Source organism: Lineus longissimus, chromosome 4, assembly GCF_910592395.1.
Source record: "Lineus longissimus chromosome 4, tnLinLong1.2, whole genome shotgun sequence".
Lineage (NCBI taxonomy): Eukaryota > Metazoa > Nemertea > Pilidiophora > Heteronemertea > Lineidae > Lineus > Lineus longissimus.
Genome location: NC_088311.1, coordinates 18,746,319 through 18,767,769, shown reverse-complemented (window position 1 = coordinate 18,767,769; position 21,451 = coordinate 18,746,319). Strand labels below are relative to the sequence as shown.

Sequence of the window (21,451 nt, the reverse complement as noted above, 5' to 3'; positions counted from 1 at the left end):
TTGTGTTGGTTTTATGCCATAAACTAACACGGCATTGCCAAACCTGGTAGAAGTTTGTTTTGACTGATGTTTTTGCATAAGAAACTTCGGCTAAATATTTATTTGTGTCATCTGAAATATTCCATGATAAGCAGGAGCTTACATTGGACTACACAGAGGGTTGAAGCTGCTTTGGTCTTGGAGGTAAGAAGTGATAGTAGGTAAATTTGTCGGGGAGCCGATTTGTTAAATCTGCGATGAAGATCGCATGCGACAAAAACTCTCTCGTTTGCGCGTGTCATTGCAGATGCCGGCAGCAAGAAATAATGATCTCTGAGCGACCTTAAAACAATATCGATTAGCGCTTTAACCCGTTGTCGAGCGATCTTTTTATTAATCATCGCAGCGGTAATTGTCGAAGGTCGCAGCAATAAAAACCGCTCGTTTTGGGGCACTTTTAGCTTTTCCCGCTATTTCATTAAGAAAGGAAGACTAAGAATAGGTGCAGCGTAGTGATTTTTATCGTAAAATATATCATTTTAGCAATTAATAAGGTGATATTTATTATCCTGTATTGCCATTGATCCCGGCACGACAGATCGATCCCAAATATCACTGTGATTTTTCAATCGATTCGCAAAGCTGGTCAATTAGAGATCAATAAATTTAACAGCTATGGTTACAAGGTCTTTCAATCAAAGCTGTGTGCATTCAATGTATGACACACGTGTTGGAGCAAAGCATGCAGGAAACACGTTGATATCATCAACACGTTCGTATTCACATTCATGTCGCGGAATCCGAGTTGGAGACTTTAGAAGCAATTGGATAAGACCACCAAGATTTTCCGTAGTCACAGGGACACCTTTTGCGGATAGCTACAACTCTGACAATTACACCGAGGCGACCGCGACACTGCTCTGAGACCTATTCAGTATGGTAAGTTAGCCGTGGCATGGACATTGCTATCAAGGAACATCATGCCCCAGCATCACACCACGTGAGCTCGACATGTCGCTTCTTTCTTCCGCCTTCAAACGACATCCTCTAGCACGTCCAGGACACTGCACCTGGATTTCGCTGCGCTTATGAAGAGATGGCTTTCTGACACGCGACACGCGGCACCAACACACCGGTAATCGCGACGATTTTCTATCCATCAACTAAAAAAAACAGCCACTGGCAACCGGGCTGATGGTATTATTCCTTTATAATGGAACATGGTGTTGCCTTGGCTGTGGCTGTCTTAGTGGTGCCGTGAAACTCATGCTCAATTTGTCGCCAATACCGTACTGCATGTAGAAATACAGACAAATCAAGTTGTGTGAATTAAATTTAGATTGCAGTTGCAACAGTTTTAAATGTCCTACAGGATACAGTGTCTAGGAAAAGGATTCTATTATGCACTTGTATTACCCTGGGCATATTGAAGCTGATTGGTCCCTGTAGAACCATACCAAGCAAATTGCCATACAATAGGGATGGACACGTTTCCAGCAGTGACATTTGATATTGCTATACTGGTCTACTGCTTTATCGACTGATGTGCCGATGCTTCCTGGTTTGTTGGTTTACCTGCTCAGCGTCTTTCACCCTACAAGACCTTGGAAACAGAGGACAGGACATTCACCTGAAGCCGATAGTTGTAGCTAGCTAGAGTGACGAAATTTTCATACACGACATGAGCACATGGTCCACGGAACAGGAAGTTTTCGCAAAGCCCCCGAAACGTCTACGTGAACGCCTACCCTATTGTTCGCCTTCGTGATCAGGAGGTCAAACAATGAGATACAATGTAACGGTTCAAGTTGGCGTTTCGGAGTATATTGAAAAGCACTGGCCTGGCGCCAAGATGCCGAAACGCCAACTATTATGCAAATATCGACATGACGTAGAAGTAAAAAAGCCTGATATCATGATGGCGTTTCGGGTGATTTGCGAAAACACCCTATTAGTCTTTACTTTCGCGAAGGACTACTGCTGTTTTCAAACAGAAAAGGCGATTAACCTGTGGTTGTATAAACAGCCCTTCAGGGAATATTCAAATATGCACCAGACTGCTCTAAGCCAAATAATGAACTAGTAGGCCACTATATAACCCATTTATAATGCAAAATTGTTTTCGTTAATTGTATAAAATACCTTGCTGTATTGACGGTTGTGATTTCTAAGCATGTTTGAGTTCTGATTTAGAAGGTTATCCTGAACGCAAACCGTTTGATCATTGAACGTAATTGCTTATTCCGTTAAGTGAGATTTCAGTTCTCTCTCAAACCTATCGTACGTAGTTGGACTTACATTCCAGAAGACTAACATTTCTGTCACATCGGCCAAGATGGTGAATCAGAACGAGAAATTTGCTCCGTCAACATGAATACCCGCTTACCATACTTTGTTAATATCTTCATGACTATTCATTTTTCTCTTTCAGACTGCCAGACAAAAACGATGACGCCCTACTGACCTTGACCCCGGTTCCCTTCAAGCAAGATGGCGACTGAAAGCGAGGACTTCGGGTCATTGGAGGGCATCCTCCTATCTCGAGTCGAACGCTTCGAGGAAGGCGACAATGACATATGTCGGAAACTCTACGAACTGCACAAGGATGCAGTATGTTCCAAGGTCGAGGAAGAAGATTTACAATGTCAAAGGATACTGAGGTTTAGCAGCGGCTGGTGGGGTGCAGACCCCAAATCGGCCTTCGAGGGAAAAGGAAAGACAATGAAACTTGCTAAATTCCGTCAGACATTAGTTTTGAAGACCATGGAATGGTTTAACTTAAGCGACAGCATGCTTGAGCTAAACGACAAAATCGAAGGGCCAGGAATATTCGTCTTCCAACACAAGGCTATCCCGTGCCTCCGCTACGCTTCGCAGTCGAGTTTTGTTGTCAACAGTGTGCAATGTTTGATACTCGGAGCACTAGCAGGCACCGCCGAGTTCTCTCCAATCGTCGCGGCATTCCTGTGCTCACAAGCAAGAGACTGGGACTTCTTCTTCCGATTTCACGGCGACTTACAAATGCTAGATCACCACGAAAATGAAGTGGTGTTGGAACACAACAGCCTGTGGCCTTGCGGTCTTAACATGCAGCTCAACCTCACGCCGGCGACCTTACCTGAGATCAGGCGGCTTTGCCTCAAGCACGCCTGGCCACCGGCGGATGAATCATTCCACGCAACGACACCAGATTCAGGAAGAGAAAGAGAAACATTCAAAGCAAAGCCTATCCCCTTGGAAGATTTAACATACACCATGTTTAAACGCTTCATAATCGAATTGAAAGAGAAGACCTTGGAACGCTTCGACAACGAGGTCAATGCGTTTCATGACGTCACTAAAACGCTGAAATCTCGTTTCAACTCGTTCGACGACGAGGATGCGGATAACTTAGACTACGCATGCGCCTTGTTCAAAGAGATGTTGGATCGCAGAGACAAAAGTCGTCGTTTAGCAATGAAGCGAGACTTGTGTTTGAAAAGTGGCTGGTGGGGATTGAATGTGGACACGGCGATTTATCCATTCGGTGACAAATATTTCCAGCTGCCAATGCTCATGAAGATCTTGGCTGAGAAGGCAACAAAATGGCACCCAGACAGCGAGACGCAGCACACACTGGCGAAGAAGATGCATGAACCGGGGGTTTACGTCTTTCAACACAAGACGGTTCCCCATTTCCGGTACGTTGGCCAGTCAGATAACGTTCTTGGGACTGTCCGAGTCTTGGTATACAGGTCTTTGGTTGGCTGCTGCGATTTCTATCTACTGGCTGCCTTGTTGATGAGTACGACGGCGGACGATTGGTACTTTTACTTCGTGACTGCAGAGGATCCGCTTGAGCGGGATGTAAAGCACAACGACTTGATCATTCGGCACGACGCGTTGTGGCCAAATGGACTAAACAGAGACTTCGTCATGAATGCTGAAACATTACCCCATTTTCGAAAGTCATGCCTCCGACACAAATGGCCAAAGCAGCGGGACAATAACACCATATTGCCATTGCCATCCTTAGTGGCTTCGGATAACGACATCATCGCGTTGAGCAGGAGTGAGACGCCTGCGTCTGGGGTGGCTCAAGTGATAGATCAAGTGAATGCAGAACAGGATGGAGACGAGTTGACATCGCGAGGACAATCACGGAGTTCTGCGCCCCGTAGCTCCGGGTCTGCTGGGAGTTTCACGCCTGAAATGAGCACGCCAGACAGCAGGTTTCCTGCAGCAGAATTTGAGGAGCTTCAGATGAGCGCCCAGCCTTTGGTGGCATAACACAGCCAGTACATTTCCAAGTGTCGATTTTATAGAAAAATCATGCGCTTAGATTATCAATATCGCCAAATACATGTACGTCATCAATAAGATCCGAAAATGCTTTTCGTATCAAGACGTCTCATCCTTCTGAGTGTTTAGACTGAAACGCTTAAAACATAATTTACTGCTAACTTCTTGCGTGTCATGTAGTGCGAAATACTCTCTTTTCACCTTTTATAAGGTCATTTGCTAATATTAAGCTCTTGCCCCAACCATCATGACCATTGTCTTTCTGCATAAAGTATTCGATCAGTGAACCAGGATTGGCGCTGGTGACGAATGAACCAATCGGACTAATCGGACAATTGTGGATGCGACTAAAATGCACATTGCGTGCATAATATTGAGCACGACGTGTTTATGCCTCAATGTCAATTGACCTTATAAGAGTGAATAAAGAGTATCACGTTCATGCTCCGTATTGACCTCGACCCTTCATGCCTTGAGACACACAACATTTGGGATTCCGTACACATCCCTTATGTGTTGTTCCCGACGACCTTTAACCAAACCTTCAAACAGCCAAATAGGCAACATGGGAATGGTATGCTTTTAAAATTGCACCTGCATACTGTTCGAACAGAACCAAAGGTATAACGTTTTTGGTTTTTCAATACAATAGACAGCTAGAGAGACCTGGACTTTTGAATTGGAGGAAACAGATAAAAAGCGGTCAATCATCTGTCTTTCAGTGCCCTAAACATTGAGGGCAAACACTCTCAAAAGCAACAACTGGCGAAAGTTAAAGAAACACTCTCGCGATAACGGTGCCTCGGCAATAGCTAGACACTTAAACAGATAGCTGTTTCACAGTTGAAAATATTTTTAGCAGCATATAATTCCACATAATCATATTATGAGAAACTGAACGAGATCCAATACTGGAATCTCGCACGAATCTTACACGAAACTCAGAAGAAGACGTTGAAATAGAATCTTATAAGAAACGCATAATAATCTTGTAAGAAACTGTACAAGATTTTAATCCGATTCTTACATCAATACTTTGTACGAATCGTGTTTAAGATCTTGATATCAATTCCGTCCTGGTTGTGTACTTATCAAAACATTTTACAGCACGACAATTCCTCACCTGTTTTCCGAGTTCATGGTCTACACTGTTGTGTCTCACAGTAGGATGGACGAGTTGTTGATAGGAGAGTATTTCACATAGTTGTAACCAGTGTTTACAAAGTAGGGTTCGTTTTCAAGAAAAAAAATTGGCAAATGTTTGAAAAGTAATTATATGACCAAGCAGTTTGTCTATAATGCGATCTAGTAACTTACTCATGGCATCTTTTGCCTCAGTGTCAGCTGTACAACTGAGGAAACCTCGACTTACAGCACTCACAACAGGGTGTGAAGCAATATCTGAAGCAGAAACAGCAAAGAGAATCAACACCACATTAATTTATCGACTGCAGGGCCCGGTTTCGCAAATAATCTTAAGTCTGTTTTGGTGACTTAAGTATGAGAATTTCTTAAGTTTTGTCTTAAGTTGATTCACAGAGAAACCGGGCCCAGAATCCCTGACTAATGCTCCAAGGATGTGTTTAGGTCAGGGTTAGCCATAGAACCTTTTGGCAGTGGCCTCGGTTTTTGGGAAATTGGATGGGGATTTAGCAATTGACCCAACAATCTTTTTCTGAAATCGAATTTTTCAGGAGGAAAATATAGCTTTGCTCTCATGGACTGCCGGTGATATGATGACGTTTACATCTCGAACAGAAAACATCAATTCACATAAATGTACATATAACAATGCCGCGGCTTTTCTACATGTAGCTGTCTATCGCATCAAAACACGGATACATTTTATGACGAACATGTTAAAAAAGGTTAACAGTTGCAAGAACTTTGGCCCAGCCCAACGGAAAAGCCCGTTTGGGTCTTGGCCTAAATTCCCATTGTTCTACTGTCTTATCAATGGGTTTTTAGGACAAATCTTGATTACATCGACCCAAGGAACAGCTTTCATGGGGATCGATTGGGCCAGGGCAAATCAATGTAATGTACCAGCAAATGCAGAGAAATGCATACATGTACATCACTTTCACAGGAGATGGCGCAGCGGGGGTCGATTGGGCCAGGGCAAATCAACGTAATGTACCAGCAAATGCAGAGAAATGCATACATCACTTTCACAGAAGATGGCGCAGCGGGGGTCGATTGGGCCAGTGCAAATCAACGTAATGTACCATCAAATGCAGAGAATGCATACATCACTTTCACAGGAGATGGCGCATCGGGGGTCGATTGGGCCAGGGCAAATTAACGCAATGTACCAGCAAATGCAGAGAAATGCATACATCACTTTCACAGGAGATGGCGCAGCGGGGGTCGATTGGGCCAGGGCAAATCAACGTAATGTACCATCAAATGCAGAGAATGCATACATCACTTTCACAGGAGATGGCGCAGCGGGGGTCGATTGGGCCAGGGCAAATCAACGTAATGTACCAGCAAATGCAGAGAAACGCATAGTGTGACATCACTTTCACAGGAGATGGCGCAGCGGATGCGAGCGCTTTCCATCTTTGTGCGGGGAAAACCGTATTTAAATTACTCTAACGCAAGCACATGTTGTTTTGCACCTGATGGCTCTTGTATATTTTGAAAACGGACAATTTCATGGAAATGAAAAACCCTTTACGAAAATAGTTCAGTTTGAGATCAATACGCATGCGTGGTCTCATCATTTGAAATATAATTCTTCTTAAATTGAGAGTGAATTGGGTGTGTTTAAAAAGAAGAAATGGTGAAGTTTCAGTCAAATTGACTTACCTATGTGGTTTCGGAGTCCATATTACAGGAGTGCATATTCGTGCTACACTAATTAAAGCGTTTGCTTTGCATCATTCATTGGTAAAAATAACTATTTCATTCAAAAAAAAAATATTCTGGGCGTTCCTATTGCAACGAATGTGAAATTAGTTGTTTTAACTATCGAAACAGAAATTCTTAACCATTTTTATAATGGTTATTTTTTACTACTGCTTTTTTACCAAGATATCTAACTAATGCTTAGTTCACTAATATTTTTACCAATTTCACAGTCGGTACAATAACTACCAGATTAGTTGTTGTGTCTAATAAAGTCAAGAGTGTTATAAGGCAATGCACACTCCTACTACACCTGAGTTTGCATGACATTATATAAATATTGCCCGCCAGGGAGGGTAACATGCCAAATGTCGCTCCGCCGGGAAGCAATGTCTCCTGAGGCATTGTTTTGCTATAAGGCAATGAATACTCCTACTCCTAAGCTTTACATCATACATGTACCGGCATGTTACAAAAAGGCAATGCAGACTCCTACTACATTGGCGTTTCATTATAGATATAATAAGGCGATGCATATCCCACTACATTGGCGATTTCTGACATCAGACAGGGTACTCAGACATTCATGTCAGATGTTAGGCGATGCATCATCCTACTACACTGACGACTGCTGACATCAAGGCGCGTTTGGCGACTACATGACATCTTACGTGTCATAAGGCGATGCATCATTGATACTACACTGGCGATTGCTGACATCATGGGACGTAAAACGCCTGGAATTGGCGACTGCTTGACATTTACGTTTTTGAAGGCGATGCATCATTCTGTACTCTGCACTGGCGTCTTCTGATATCAATAGAGTGCAGAATGAAACATCACGTAAGATGTCAAGCAGCGTTATACGTGCCTTATAATGCCTAGAATTGACGACTGCTTGATATTTTACGTGTTATAAGGCGATGCTTCATTCTGTACTGCACAGGTGACTGCTGACATCAAGGCACGTAACGCCTAGAATCGGCGACTGCATGACATCTTACGTGTTAGAAGGCGATGCATCATTCTGCCTATTGCCGTTGCTCGACATCACACTAGTACTAGGCGACAGTATACATTTAAGTATATCTTGTATGTCGACAATGAACATGGGAACTTGATAATAGCCAATGGTTAATGTAATCAATCAGCTTTTGTAGCATCTATACTGTTCCACCTTGAAAATCGATGAAATAATGATAAATACCTCTCGACTAGCGCTAGCCTCCTCCCTCCCATGAAAGGATGGTTGCGCCCGCATACATCAGCAAGCACGAGTATGGATTCCCATCGATAACGGTGCAATTCTAGTTTCCTGTACATTTCACCGCTTTTAGTATTAGATCTGTGGATTACATCGCTGGATATATCGTTTGCTGTACGGCAGGAATTACCCCGCATTGCCGTAGTTTCACGTCGTCTTTGCAGCCTCCTCGGTAAGTCGTTATTACGTTATTGTACGCCCTCCTCAATGTCTATTACTGGCTATTAAATGTTTATTTTTGCACTGGGGAGCACCATCGTGCTAACAGAAACAGCATAAAAGGATACGTCATGATTGTGTGATGTAGGCTTGAATGTGCAGGAAGGGACAATTTCGATGTGTGCAGTGATTTGCGGGAGGGGTATGTTATAGGACTCGGTGAAAGTAGGCTACATGATTATGATAAGTCGCACGTGTTGAGTATGACGAATAAGCTATCCAATATTGTATGGCTGAACTTTAATCATATTGGGCTGACAAACATATGAAATGTTTCTGCATCTCACTATATGAAACGGGTTAATGGATATTCGGAACTCCAGTAGAGGGGGTCCTCCATAGCCTGGGCACGTGACGTGCGTTATTGATACAAAGCAGACACAATATAATATTCAAGCATGTTTATCATCTCTGCCAGTATTAGTGTCCATAGCCCGTGTATTGCATGCTACACTCCGGACGCAGTGGACCGGCCTTGTTCCGCACATAAGGAGACCAAATTAGGATGACGCAATGGACTGCCCAGGGAGTCGGTCTCATTGCATGCATGATAGACACAAATGTATGCAGCAAAATCTGTTTGAACAAAATGTCATAAATGTCACGATTTCCTAAATATTATATTTTTGAGTTTGCTGTTATGTAGCTTAGCCTGTTTGATATTACAAACATGAATAATTATCAATGTTTTGAGCCGGTGGTGGTAGTGTTGGGGGGGGGGGGGGGGCAGCAAATTCGTATGCATGATAACTGTGCTATTCAGCACTGTATGTCCAGACCACCAGTAATAACGATCCACCTTTCCCCAATTTATCCCAGGGGACTTCCTTCATCACTAGCTGCCAGCGTTTGGATCGTTGTTGTGATGTATGTGATAAACTTCAGGACATACCGAAGAATACAAAACGTGAACAGGTAAAGGGACGAGTAAACAAGCTGGGATCTACTACACCAGGTTTGTAGGTAGACTTGAATGAGTTTCAAGCATCCGTAGTTCACGAGATTACTCCCACACTGAGCGTATGAAGCTAACTTAGGCCTACTGAAGCTAGACCTGATTGGTAAATGTCTCGCCGGTACATACCGGGGTATTCTTTTGCGAAGATGGCCATCTGGATTCAACAAGGAAATATCTGGAAGATCAAAGGGGAGTGTTTTTTTGGGCGCTGGGCTCATAATCAGGAGGTCGTGAGTTCGATATTCGAATGGATCACCGCTGTTTCGTTTTTGTGTCAGTGAGTAAGCCACTAAGCCTACTTCCTTCTGTCCAACCAGTTGTGAATGCCTGGATACTTTGCAGGCAGAGATAGCTATGAGTCTTGGCCGTGAGAGGCAGATGGATTGTATACTTTCCTGGGAGTTGAGCTTGAACAGGAATGCACAGGCCAAAGGAAAGGGGTAATAATATGGCAACGCACTTGCGAGTCGAGTTGAGAGTTTTGGGAGTGAAGGTCAATGTGCCAAGGTAAAATCCTGCATCAAGTTGGCACGCCATGTATACTCCTAGTAAACCAGCGGAGCATCTGTAATATGTTGAAAAGTCAGATTACGAACTGCCGGCGATCCCCGCCGCACCCTCTCCCCTTCGACTAACGAACATCTTCTTCGAACAATCTGACCTCATTCTGTGGGACAGTCGAAAGACTGCTGGCGTCGGACATTTTCCATCTAATAATTTTGTGAATTATGTTCATGAACCAATCAGACTATGGTGAAGGCCTTCGTAGCAAGTTGTGGTATCAGTTCCCAAATACCTGCTGCTTGAAGATTGCGGAAGAGAATTGGAATTCCGCGGTAGAATCTTTCATCAGTATCATGGTGTAATGTAATATGTTGTGTTGAACTTCTAAACGAAACGGTCATGGTGTGCTGGTTTATTGCTAAACCCCTTTATAGAAGGTCATGGTGTTAGTGTTGTACCTCTATAAACAGGTCGAGGAATTTTTTGAACGAATGCAGTAGGCCATTTAAGTCAAATCTTCCTCAGCTCCCTACCTGAAAATACATGTAGGGTCATGGTATATAATGACGGTTCTGAATTTTTGAATGAGAAGCCAGGCCTTGGATTTTATTCTCAGAATTTAGTGTCCTACTATAAGTGTCTGACACAGATCTGCGGATACAGCTAATCCTGCCGTATAGCGCTGCAGTTACTTAAAGGCGACGTGTAAACTGTAGTGCCATGAGACCGTTATGTAATTCCTGTATAGCACCTGCTAAAACTCAGATAACGTAATATATAGTGAGGCTGTTATGTTAATTCCTTTACAGCACTTCTCAAACTCAGATAACGTAATATATAGTGAGGCTGTTATGTTAATTCCTTTACAGCACTTCTCAAACTATAACGTAATATGTAGTGAGGCTGTTGTGTTAATTCCTTTACAGCACTTCTCAAACTCAGATAACGTAATATGTAGTGAGGCTGTTGTGTAAATTCCTTTACAACACTTCTTATACTATAACGTAATGTGTGGTGAGGCTGTTATGTAAATTCCTTTACAACACTTCTCACACTATGACGTAATATATAGTGAGGCTGTTATGTTAATTCCTTTACAGCACTTCTCACACTATAACGTAATATGTAGTGAGGCTGTTGTGTTTAAAATTCCTTTATAGAGCTACAAATACTCAGATAACGTAAAATGTAGTGCTATCAAGTATTGATCGCGATTAATCTACCTCATGTTATAGCTCTTCTAAAACTCAGACAATGTAATATGTAGTGAGACCGTTAATATGGTAATTCCTTTATATTAAAGCACATCTGAAACTGTAGTGACCGTTGCGTTAATTCCGCTGTAATACTACTAAAACTCGGACAACGAACATTCCCGATTACAAGTGTTAAAGCATTTAAAAAGAATCCTTTTGGAAAGAACAAGAGATTATAATATGGCGCTGCAGGGGAAACTCGAACAGTTATTATCATGTATGATTGATTAGCTGTGCGCATATTATTGACTTTCTGGATAATTAAACATAAAGCCAACCTGCTCGCGCGCTCTCTTCATCTTTGAGGAAAAGTGCTTCAAGGGATGTTAACATAGTCATTATCTAATTGTACTGAATTGAACGACAACTGGACTATATGGATATCTCCGCTAGACAATGTGGATATCTATGCTGGACATTCGGATCAATACCGACCTCTTCTAGACAATATGGATATCTCCGCTGGACAGTGTGGATATCTCTGCTGGACAAAATGAATATTGGTAGACAATGTGAATATCTCTGCTCGACATTGTTGGACCTCTGCTAGACAATATGGATATCTCTGCTGGACATTGTTGGACTTCTGCTAGGCAATGTGGATATCTCTGCTCGACATTGTTGGACCTCTGCTAGGCAATGTGGATATCTCTGCTCGACATTGTTGGACCTCTGCTAGGCAATGTGGTTATCTCTGCTGGACATTGTTGGACCTCTGCTAGGCAATGTGGATATCTCTGCTGGACATTGTTGGACTTCTGCTAGACAATGTGGATATCTATGCTGGACATTGTTGGACTTCTGCTAGGCAATGTGGATATCTCTGCTCGACATTGTTGGACCTCTGCTAGGCAATGTGGATATCTCTGCTCGACATTGTTGGACTTCTGCTAGGCAATGTGGATATCTCTGCTGGACATTGTTGGACCTCTGCTAGAAAATGTGGATATCTCTGCTGGACATTGTTGACCTCTGCTAGACTATGTGATGAACATTGTGCCATGATCAACTTCATTGTTTAGACCCCTAGGCCAATTGTCTGTATGTAAATGCATTATTTCACATTGCACCACGCACAAAGTTTTTGTAATGCACGAGCTAAATCTGTACAATCTGTTGTACGAATTAACAAATACATGTCTGTATCTGCTGGTCATTGTGGGACCTTGCTGCTGGAGGAGTGTGTATATCTCAGCTACACAGTGCGGAAATCCCTGCTAGATACGCTGATACCTCTGCTAGACAATGTGGATATCTCTGCTGGACAACGTGGGGCCTCTGCTAGACAATGTGGATATCTCTGCTGGACATTGTGGAGACCTCGTCTAGTAATTCTCTCCTGGAAATTGATGGGACCTCTGTTAGACGATGTGGATACATCTGTTGAACAATTTGGATACATCTGCTTTGGACAATGTCGATATCATCTGGACACTGTAATGGCATGCAAGACAATGTGTATATCTCTGCTATGAGCGGACGTGAAGAGAGACTAGCTAAGATGGCAGGGTATGAATGACAGTCCGGAACGCTCAGTAGCTGCACCTCGGGCCAGTATTCTGCCGGAGAGTAGGGCTTGAATCATGAACGTACTGGCCAATATATTGTCAGGGGTAAAATGTGACGCGCTATGAGTGACTAATAACCAGTTTGAGTTAGCACTATATAAGTTTCATAGCTAGGGAGGTTAAGATCAGGTAATTATCTGGAATCCTTATACGCATACGGATAGAAATGTACACACAATTCGTCCTCTTTCCTAATTTCTACAGAGTTTTATCCGTATACGAATAAGGCTTCCTTGATAAGTCGCTGTTCTCAACCTCCCTAATATAATAAACAATAGACTCTCCAAGAATGATGATCAGAAACAAGAAGACGATTGTACCCTATGGCCTTATCATGTCTGTCGACCTTTTCTGTTTGTTCTGATGGTGTACTTGTTCACAAACTAACACTATTATAAAACTCGTATTGTTTAAAATTTCTTCCAAGTCCAATGCAACGTGGCAGAACACAAATAAGACGGTACTTTGTCAAAGCATACCAAGATCTTATCAAAGAACTGGCATGCGTTCTATCAAGGCACAGCAGTATATATCAAACAACCATCATCGTCTTGTATGCTCTGGTTACAAAGTATCCATTAAGAGCAAAGTAGAAATAACCGTGGCATTTGAAGTTGTTCCTTTGTTCTTCGGATTTCCGATACTCCATTGCTGAACATGAATCGATGGAAAAATAGTGATTTCTTCTTGTTTTGATCTCACGAGAGCTGGCTTTTTCCTTTTCAATTTGTTAATGTAATTGCCATGCTTCACTGGATTATTTGAAGGGAGAACAAAATCAATCACACTTGTTGAGCGATTGGTCATAAATCAATGACTGTAAATCAGCCTTTCCTATATCTCTATTATAAACTTGATGCTACTGAGATCAAATGTGGGGTGCTACATACTGTTTATTTCAAAAGTAGGCCAATTATTTGAATGCATACTTCATTTCATATTCGTCAAACAGTCACGAGTATACTAGTGTCTCATTAGAGTCTTTCTTTCTGTCTTACTCGGGTTCGCCTGCTACCAAGGCACAACTTACTGCATTTATCAAAGTAACCAACGTCTTCAGTTATCTTATACCAAATTTCCAAGAAAAGTACGTGCATTTGAAGTTGTTCGTTTTGTGATACTTCGCTGAAATCGATAGAAAATATCCATTTCTTCTGGCTTTGATCTCGCGAGCTGCAATTTTTCTTTTCAAATTATTAACGTAATTTTCATGCTCCATTTGATTAGTTATAGTAAAGACAAAACTAATCACGCACGTTGAGCGATTGGTTATCAAAAATCAGTGAGCGTAAGCACAACCTTTAACCATTTTGATCAAAAGACAGGGGCGGATGCAGTAATTTTCGCAAGGAAGGGCAGGAGCACCCGGTCTGAGAATAAGTATCCTGTGAGAGACGTCATCGGGCCGGTTAATCTAGGAGGTGATAAAATCTTTATCCCGAGTGTCGATAATATGGTGCGGGTGTATTGGAACAGTAGTTAGACATATTCAAAGAACCTGATCTTGTCGCTGGATTTGTGACGACGTTGACGCAAACAGGGCGAAACTTTTACCACGCGTTCCCTCTTGACCCGTCTATGAATGAGGCACCAGCAGTCCGATGAGCTACATGCAGGTAATTTTCAATGCTGATATCATATCAACCGGACAAAATCCTATCGCTACAAGTTTTTAATGCGGGCTAAAACCTATTTGTAAAGAAACTTTATACAACTTCAAAACAATTTCAACACCTTATCCTCATATGGGTTAATTCGTACTTGTGGTGAAACGCAGTTGACCGATGACTGCCTCAAGTACAACCATACTTGGCATGTTGTTCATATTGACTAATGTATTTTACCTCAGTTGTACCATAGTGTTATCATATCCTCCAGATCCCATCATTTCCAGCGACATCTGCTGACGCATTGTTCTGTGACAAACACTTGCCAGGATTGGAAGCTGCCTGTAACATCTGCATGGTGCTGTCCTTGTTGGATGGCTACTTTAAACAATGATTAAACCAGTCAGGCAATGATCCCCGGACGGCGAGTTGTCGCAAGTCGGGCGCAGCTCCCCATTCGACCACGGCGTAGCTCGATCGGGAGTTTCACGGAAATAGATAGATATTGCTGTACCGACACGTGGCTGGCGGAATTGACAGCATTTTACTCAAACGTGAATGATATCTCGCTAAATCTCACCAATCGTCAATTGGTGTTACATTGACACAATGACACAGGTTAAGCGACAGTGCGGTCAGGATCCCAGCAAAAACCACTTACTCCGGCGCCTATCGGATTCTTACTGTGGAAACGGCCATTTTAAAAGTATTGATTTCTGATTGACATGAAGTCACACGCTGATCAATCGTTATTTGAGCATCGGTATGATCGTACACATGTCCAATTGAACAAGGAGATGGTAATCTTTATGTTATGTCAATAACTTCTCGTTGCCAAGCAACTATGGCAAAGACTGTGAATATAATGTTTGATCATGTGTTTTAATGCAACTACACGTAATTGTAGAATCCGAGACTTCGAAGATATTATGCATCACGAATAGAGCCACCTTTAAACCCTAGCCTCCACTATAAAAGCAGGCTGAGAAAAGCTACTACATGAGCACCGCAGATAAAAGATTTGGTTCATCGGGTAAATGTATAATCCCACAGTGCATTAGAAGGCTACCTGGATGTGTCATCACCTGGTAGGATCTATCCCCGGCCCAGCTTTAATACCTACTAGTTTGGGTGGGTGGTCGCCTTATCTGTTTTCGGTATGGGCAGCAAGTCTTTTGATTAGACCGTCCCGACCATCATGGGCCTCTGTATGCAAGGTGGTCACTGAGTGGTGTAAACGTCTTTCCCAGACATTCATAACCATGATAACATAGACCAACAGGATGAAGGGAATGATGTACATGTATACATGCTTCACGAAATTGGTGGCTTGCATTGGAACTAACTTTTTCCCCTTGTCTGTCATCAAAGGCATTCAAGTGTGTTGGTCAACCATGACTATCTCCTTTGTCCCTCCACCAAGGCCTAGTTTCCCCTTATGACATCACTATTTCGGACACTCAGCGCCCCATTTCTGGAAAGGTGTATCAGCTTTGGTCGTATACACTGTTCCACATTCTTTGGTACCAGATATGTGTAAAAAATTTCCCCCTGGAAAAAAATCCGAAATTGTATTATCACGGAAGGTTCTATATAGACCATATGACCATATAAGACCATCAATACCGCAGAGATTAAAAGCGCATTTTGGTTAATAGGATAATTTATCACCCGGACATTCTGATCTTAGTACAATTCAAACCTTTACACCTGCTTGGCTACTAACGTGCCGAACGTGTCGCGATCATTGCATGGGAAATTCTTTCGATCTGTGAAAATAAAAAAGTCTGTTCTTGATACACAATGAATTCAATTAAGTCAGCTTCGTTCAGGGACCATATTTGGTTGCTTGGCAACTGCTGCCTAATACAAGCACTCTTTGCCTGGCTTCCCTGTCCTCGAAAAGAGGAGTTTGAGCTTGTGTGATCGTTGCTGTCCTTTACATTGCTTAGGATGTTGGTTTATAATGATGGAGTTGCTCCAACCATTTTGAGTTCTTGCTGATTCCAGAATGTATTAAAAGGCAGATGCATGTATAGTTCATTTGCTCTGGAATTGGCACAAATATGCAGTGGCTAAGTAACGGAGGGTTAATGGTAAGCTACTATTAGAAGGCGTGACACGTCTTTCTGGCCTGAAATTGCTATGCCCTTATCGGAGGTACAAGGTGGGTGCTGAAAAATAGGCTGAACTATTTCTTTTTATTTAAGCATGCACTTATTTGCAGGCTGGAACAACTGATGAGCTATGTCTGTCAGCAAGATTATCGGCAAGAACACGTGCTTGACAAGTGTTTGGTTGCAACAACTGAGCTCTGGTGGAATCGGAGGTATAAGATTCAAGAAACCATGTACTTAGCAAGCTATAGGCTGCACCAACTGAGCTTGGTGTCGGCAAAAACGAGCAGTTAAAAAGAATGTACTTGACAAGGTGTAGGCCGCAACAACTCAGCACTGATTGGATCGGAGAGATGATGCTCGAAAAAACTTGTGCTAGATAAAGGGTGCAACAATTAGACTCTAATGGTGTTGGCGACATGAGCCCCTTTGGAAGCATGTATACTTGAAAGGACGTAAGCAGCAATAGCTGAGGTTTGTCTGGGTATATAGTATGTGCTTGGCAAACAAGAGTCTGCAACAACTGAGGTCTGACGGGATCGGAGGAATGAATGCCTGGAAAGCATTTGCTTGGCAAGCTACTGAGGTCTGTCGGAGAGAAGAATGAACACATGTGCTTGGCAAGCTACTGAGGTCTGTCGGCAAGATGAGTGAAAGCATGTTCTTGGCAAGCTACTGAGGTCTGTCAGCGAGATGAGTGAAAGCATGTGCTTAGCAAGCCATACTGAGGTCTGTCGGCGAGATGTGTGAAAGCATGTTCTTGGCAAGCTACTGGGGTCTGTCAGCGAGATGAGTAAAAGCATGTGCTTTGCAAGCTATATTGAGGTCTGCCGGCAAGATGAGCGAAAGCATGTTTTTGGCAAGCTACTGAGGTCTGTCAGCGAGATGAGTGAAAGCATGTGCTTAGCAAGCCATACTGAGGTCTGTCGGCGAGATGTGTGAAAGCATGTTCTTGGCAAGCTACTGGGGTCTGTCAGCGAGATGAGTAAAAGCATGTGCTTTGCAAGCTATATTGAGGTCTGTCGGCGAGATGAGAGAAAGCATGTTCTTGGCAAACTACTGAGGTCTGTCGGCGAGATGAGTGAAAACATGTTCTTGGCAAACTACTGAGGTCTGTCGGCGAGATGAGTGAAAACATGTTCTTGGCAAACTACTGAGGTCTGTCGGTGAGATGAGTGAAACATGTTATTAGCAAGCTATACTGAGGTCTGTCGGCGAGATGAGTGAAAACATGTTCTTGGCAAACTACTGAGGTCTGTCGGCGAGATGAGTGAAAGCATGTTCTTGGCAAACTACTGAGGTCTGTCGGTGAGATGAGTGAAAGCATGTTCTTGGCAAGCTACTGAGGTCTGTCTGCGAGATGAGTGAAAACATGTGCTTGGCAAGAAATCTATCTCTGTCGGCGAGAGGAGCGGCTACAAAGCATTTGTTGCGGCCGCAGTTTTTGCCCTGAAATCTGGTATACGCGTACATCGAACCAACGTTGAAATGTCAAGGGGATAATTCTATCCTCTCGCTGGCAAACTAATACCCCGTGCTCTTTGTCATATCTGATATGTTTAGGCAGATATATATGACCTTAGTCTTGGAACCGGTCCAGGCTCTGTTAGAATGGACTACATACGCATCCGACTCCTGTTTTATCGATTTCGGTTGCCGACCAGCTGTACTAAGGGCAAGAACCTGTAAGGACCGTCTGTATTTTTTTCACCATCACGAGAACATCTAGGCTAGCGAATATATTTCATATGATATATAATGCATCATAGGCGACATTGGAGGTGTGCCAGACAAGCGTTCATTATGTGAATAAATAGCTGCTGAAAATTGCGTTGGAGAGTTTCAAGAGCCAATTTCAAACATTGTGTTTGCTCTATGATTATGTATATCTACCCTTAAGTGGGACAATATCATATTGTACACACTGTGAGTCTTGGTGAAGCATATATTACGGTTTCTTATTAGTAGTTCCACACTTCTGACAGAGTTGATTTTTGATAGTACAATATGTATCTGTGTTTGACAAAGTGTTCAACCTGCATGATGTTCTCTTCCATCAAGCACTTATTCAACCAAAAGAATTTTTATTTGAGATGTTTATCATCGTATCATACTATCTTGTGTGATTGAGACGCAGTTATTAGTACAATGTATCTCCAGGCGCAACGCTCACCACTCCATCTCAAAGCCATTAATTTTCGCGACAAATCGGTTCCAAAGAGATGAAGCATTGGTCTTGATGCTCTCAGCTACAGGCATTGTTTCTGAGTAAACATACTTCCTGAATTGGGGATTCATTAGTTGTATAATTGCCGCCAGGGGGATAGGACAGCAGGGAAGAAACTCATTCTGTGCTTTGATCTCGGCAGAATGACTAACTTCCCATCTCGCCTGATTATCGCAGCACTTCTGGCGCATTTGTTTTATGAAAAATATCGTAAACGGTGTCGTGGTCATGAAGTAGGTTTGACCACAATCTCCATTACAGGAGAGGATACGAGTTTTGTCGGGTTCGATCACCAAAATACTCTCATATATACTTCCAACGACCTTCCGGAAATGCCCGAATTGTTCCGAGATGACTTATATACTTATGCAATCATACCACTTGTCATCCAAACTTCATACACAAACTGATGACGTCTTCCGCAAAATTAATAATGATGTATGTATGTTATGTTATGCGGGCAGGAGATAAGACGGTTCTGAAAGTCTCTAAAACAATTTGTTGCCATAAAGTACAAAAAGGAAGAAGTGTCTCTGAACAGCAATAAACGTGTTTGTTGGATATGTAGCTATAACGCGGTAATGGCGGTCTGTGTCGTTAATAGCCAAGCAATCTATCATTCCGTCAATCAATCTAGCAATATCTTCAGTGATGTTGATACATAAACGATTGATTCGGTAACTTATGTTGCGTACTATTTGTCGATTTGCTCTACTCTTGGGCGACACTTTCTCAAGTGAAGTTTTGTCGCGGTGCAGAGTGCATTAATGATTGATTTATCGCTCGTATCCACTTAGCGACGTGCCAAGGGACGGGCGCTGGAGTAGTTCTCGCTTCTCTTTAGATAAGGGGATAATCAACGCTCGAGAATATTCTTGCGACAGAACAGTGGTGCTGTGCTGGGTTGATTGCAGCGGTCAATGTAAACCCTGTATACCCTCCTTTTCCCCCGTCAAGGCAATTCACACTTGGTCGTTTCTTAAAACATTTTTTTCGTATAGGGCCTGGTTGTTTAAAAACAAGTTTTCTTGTCACTAAACGTTGGCGTTAAGTTAACTTGGCGTTCGGTTGAACCTGTTGAATTGACAAACTGAAGGATATTACACCGAGTTAAGTTAACGCCAGCGTTAGTATCGTTCAATAGGGACAAACCTTGTTTTTGAACACCAAATATCGGCTGATATACATGCAGGCAGTGATTAATCTTATAACCACTCCTGGGTAACCACTTGCCCATTGTGCCATTTGCATCACTGAATCACCACTATCGCAGCTTGCTCTTTTTGCATGAGGGTCAGAATTACCATCGTCTTACACTTGTGAAGTATAGATCGTTGTATTTTCTAAAGCTTAAACCCTGCTAAAATTGGCCTGATTTGGGAGAAATTATGGAGATTACATCAAATGTGCATCAACCCTCGCCGTGCCATTTTGCAATCATTCCCAATATCACATTTTAGGTTTCTCCAATGATAACCCTGGTCCCAAATATTTAATCACCGCTAACAAGGATGGAACATTTATCCAGCAAAAAATAACAAAATGTAACATTTTTGTTCGAATGGAATTTTTTAAATGTCTAGAAACAAAGATTGCATCAAAAATCCCATCAAATTGGATCAATAGGCACCATTGTTTGATGATGTTTCCTGCACTATATATTTTGCGATGGGCTCAACAATTCGCGGAAGATAGACATGTGATTTCCTCTACCCTACGATGAATGGGTTAGTCATATGTAACAAAGTATAGTTGGAGGTATTGGCCCTTAGATACATGTGTCCGTCTGATGACCAAACGTGAAGACCCTTCACTTTCGTTCACCTTCGACTTGATATTCCTCACATCCACCTGATGTCTGATGAGTGCTGTTGCCATGGCAAATGGTGTTTGATGGTATAATCATCGACCAAGGTAGATAGCATTTTATCAGTGCTGTATCAGGGTTTGGTGCTCGATGGATCTTCCAAGGTTTGGGTGCCTATTTGCAGAGTCGTGTTGGGATCGAGAGGTTTCGTAACCCCTACGGAAGACGAAACTTGTACGAAGTACCAAGGTCTGCCGTGTCATCAAGTCATGTGCTTATTTATTTAGGCCTGAACGCGATACTCATAAATTATCCTGTGTATAGCTGTACAAAGGAAATCGGAACTTTTTTTCCAAAAGTCGTCAATAAGGTGTATCGGAAATTTGTGCTTTGTCGTTCGTCGCTCTATTCGTAAGGCATGCGAAATCTCCCTTTTGTCGGAAGTCGATCAGCGCCAAGAAGATGATTGCAGAGAGTGAGACGATTTTGTTGATTGGAATGGGTGGAGAGAAGCAAGTAGGGTTAAGTGCCTTACTCAAGAACACAAAGACGAACCCGAAACTTATTGTACTATCATTATGCGTCACCTCATACTGTGACATATACTATGCTATCTAATTGTGACATCACCAGCTGAGAAAAATGATATGCTGTTGCAAGTACATCATCTGTAAAAATGATATATAAGTTCGTTGTACTCGTGCTACTATTGGCCTATTCTCCAATGCAGTCTTATTCAAGCATTTTCTCTATGCCAGTATGAGCTCTATATTATACACTAAATGTACGCAGCAAAAACGCTCCAAACAAA

At 42.5% G+C, this 21,451-nt stretch overlaps 2 protein-coding genes across 4 annotated transcripts in view; both read left to right on the top strand.

Annotated features, from left to right (window-relative positions):
• The first annotated feature begins 10 nt into the window (after positions 1-10).
• On the top strand, positions 11-5,532 carry LOC135487216 (uncharacterized). Its single transcript, XM_064770711.1, has 2 exons — positions 11-183; positions 2,411-5,532. Exon 2 carries the CDS (start codon positions 2,470-2,472, stop codon positions 4,246-4,248), a length of 1,779 nt encoding a protein of 592 aa, XP_064626781.1. The 5' UTR covers positions 11-183; positions 2,411-2,469; the 3' UTR covers positions 4,249-5,532.
• Positions 5,533-8,393: 2,861 nt separating this feature from the next.
• Positions 8,394-21,451, top strand: part of LOC135486465 (arrestin domain-containing protein 3-like) — a 45,036-nt gene continuing 31,978 nt past the window's right edge. For all 3 annotated transcript variants that reach the window (XM_064769263.1, XM_064769262.1, XM_064769260.1), the window contains exon 1: positions 8,394-8,549. The gene's annotated coding sequence lies outside the window, so the exon portion shown is untranslated. The remainder of the gene's footprint in view (positions 8,550-21,451) is intronic.

What these genes read in the sequence shown, in the direction of transcription:
- LOC135487216 (XM_064770711.1), top strand. Translation starts at nt 2,470, where the DNA reads ATGGCGACTGAAAGCGAGGACTTCGGGTCATTGGAGGGCATCCTCCTA.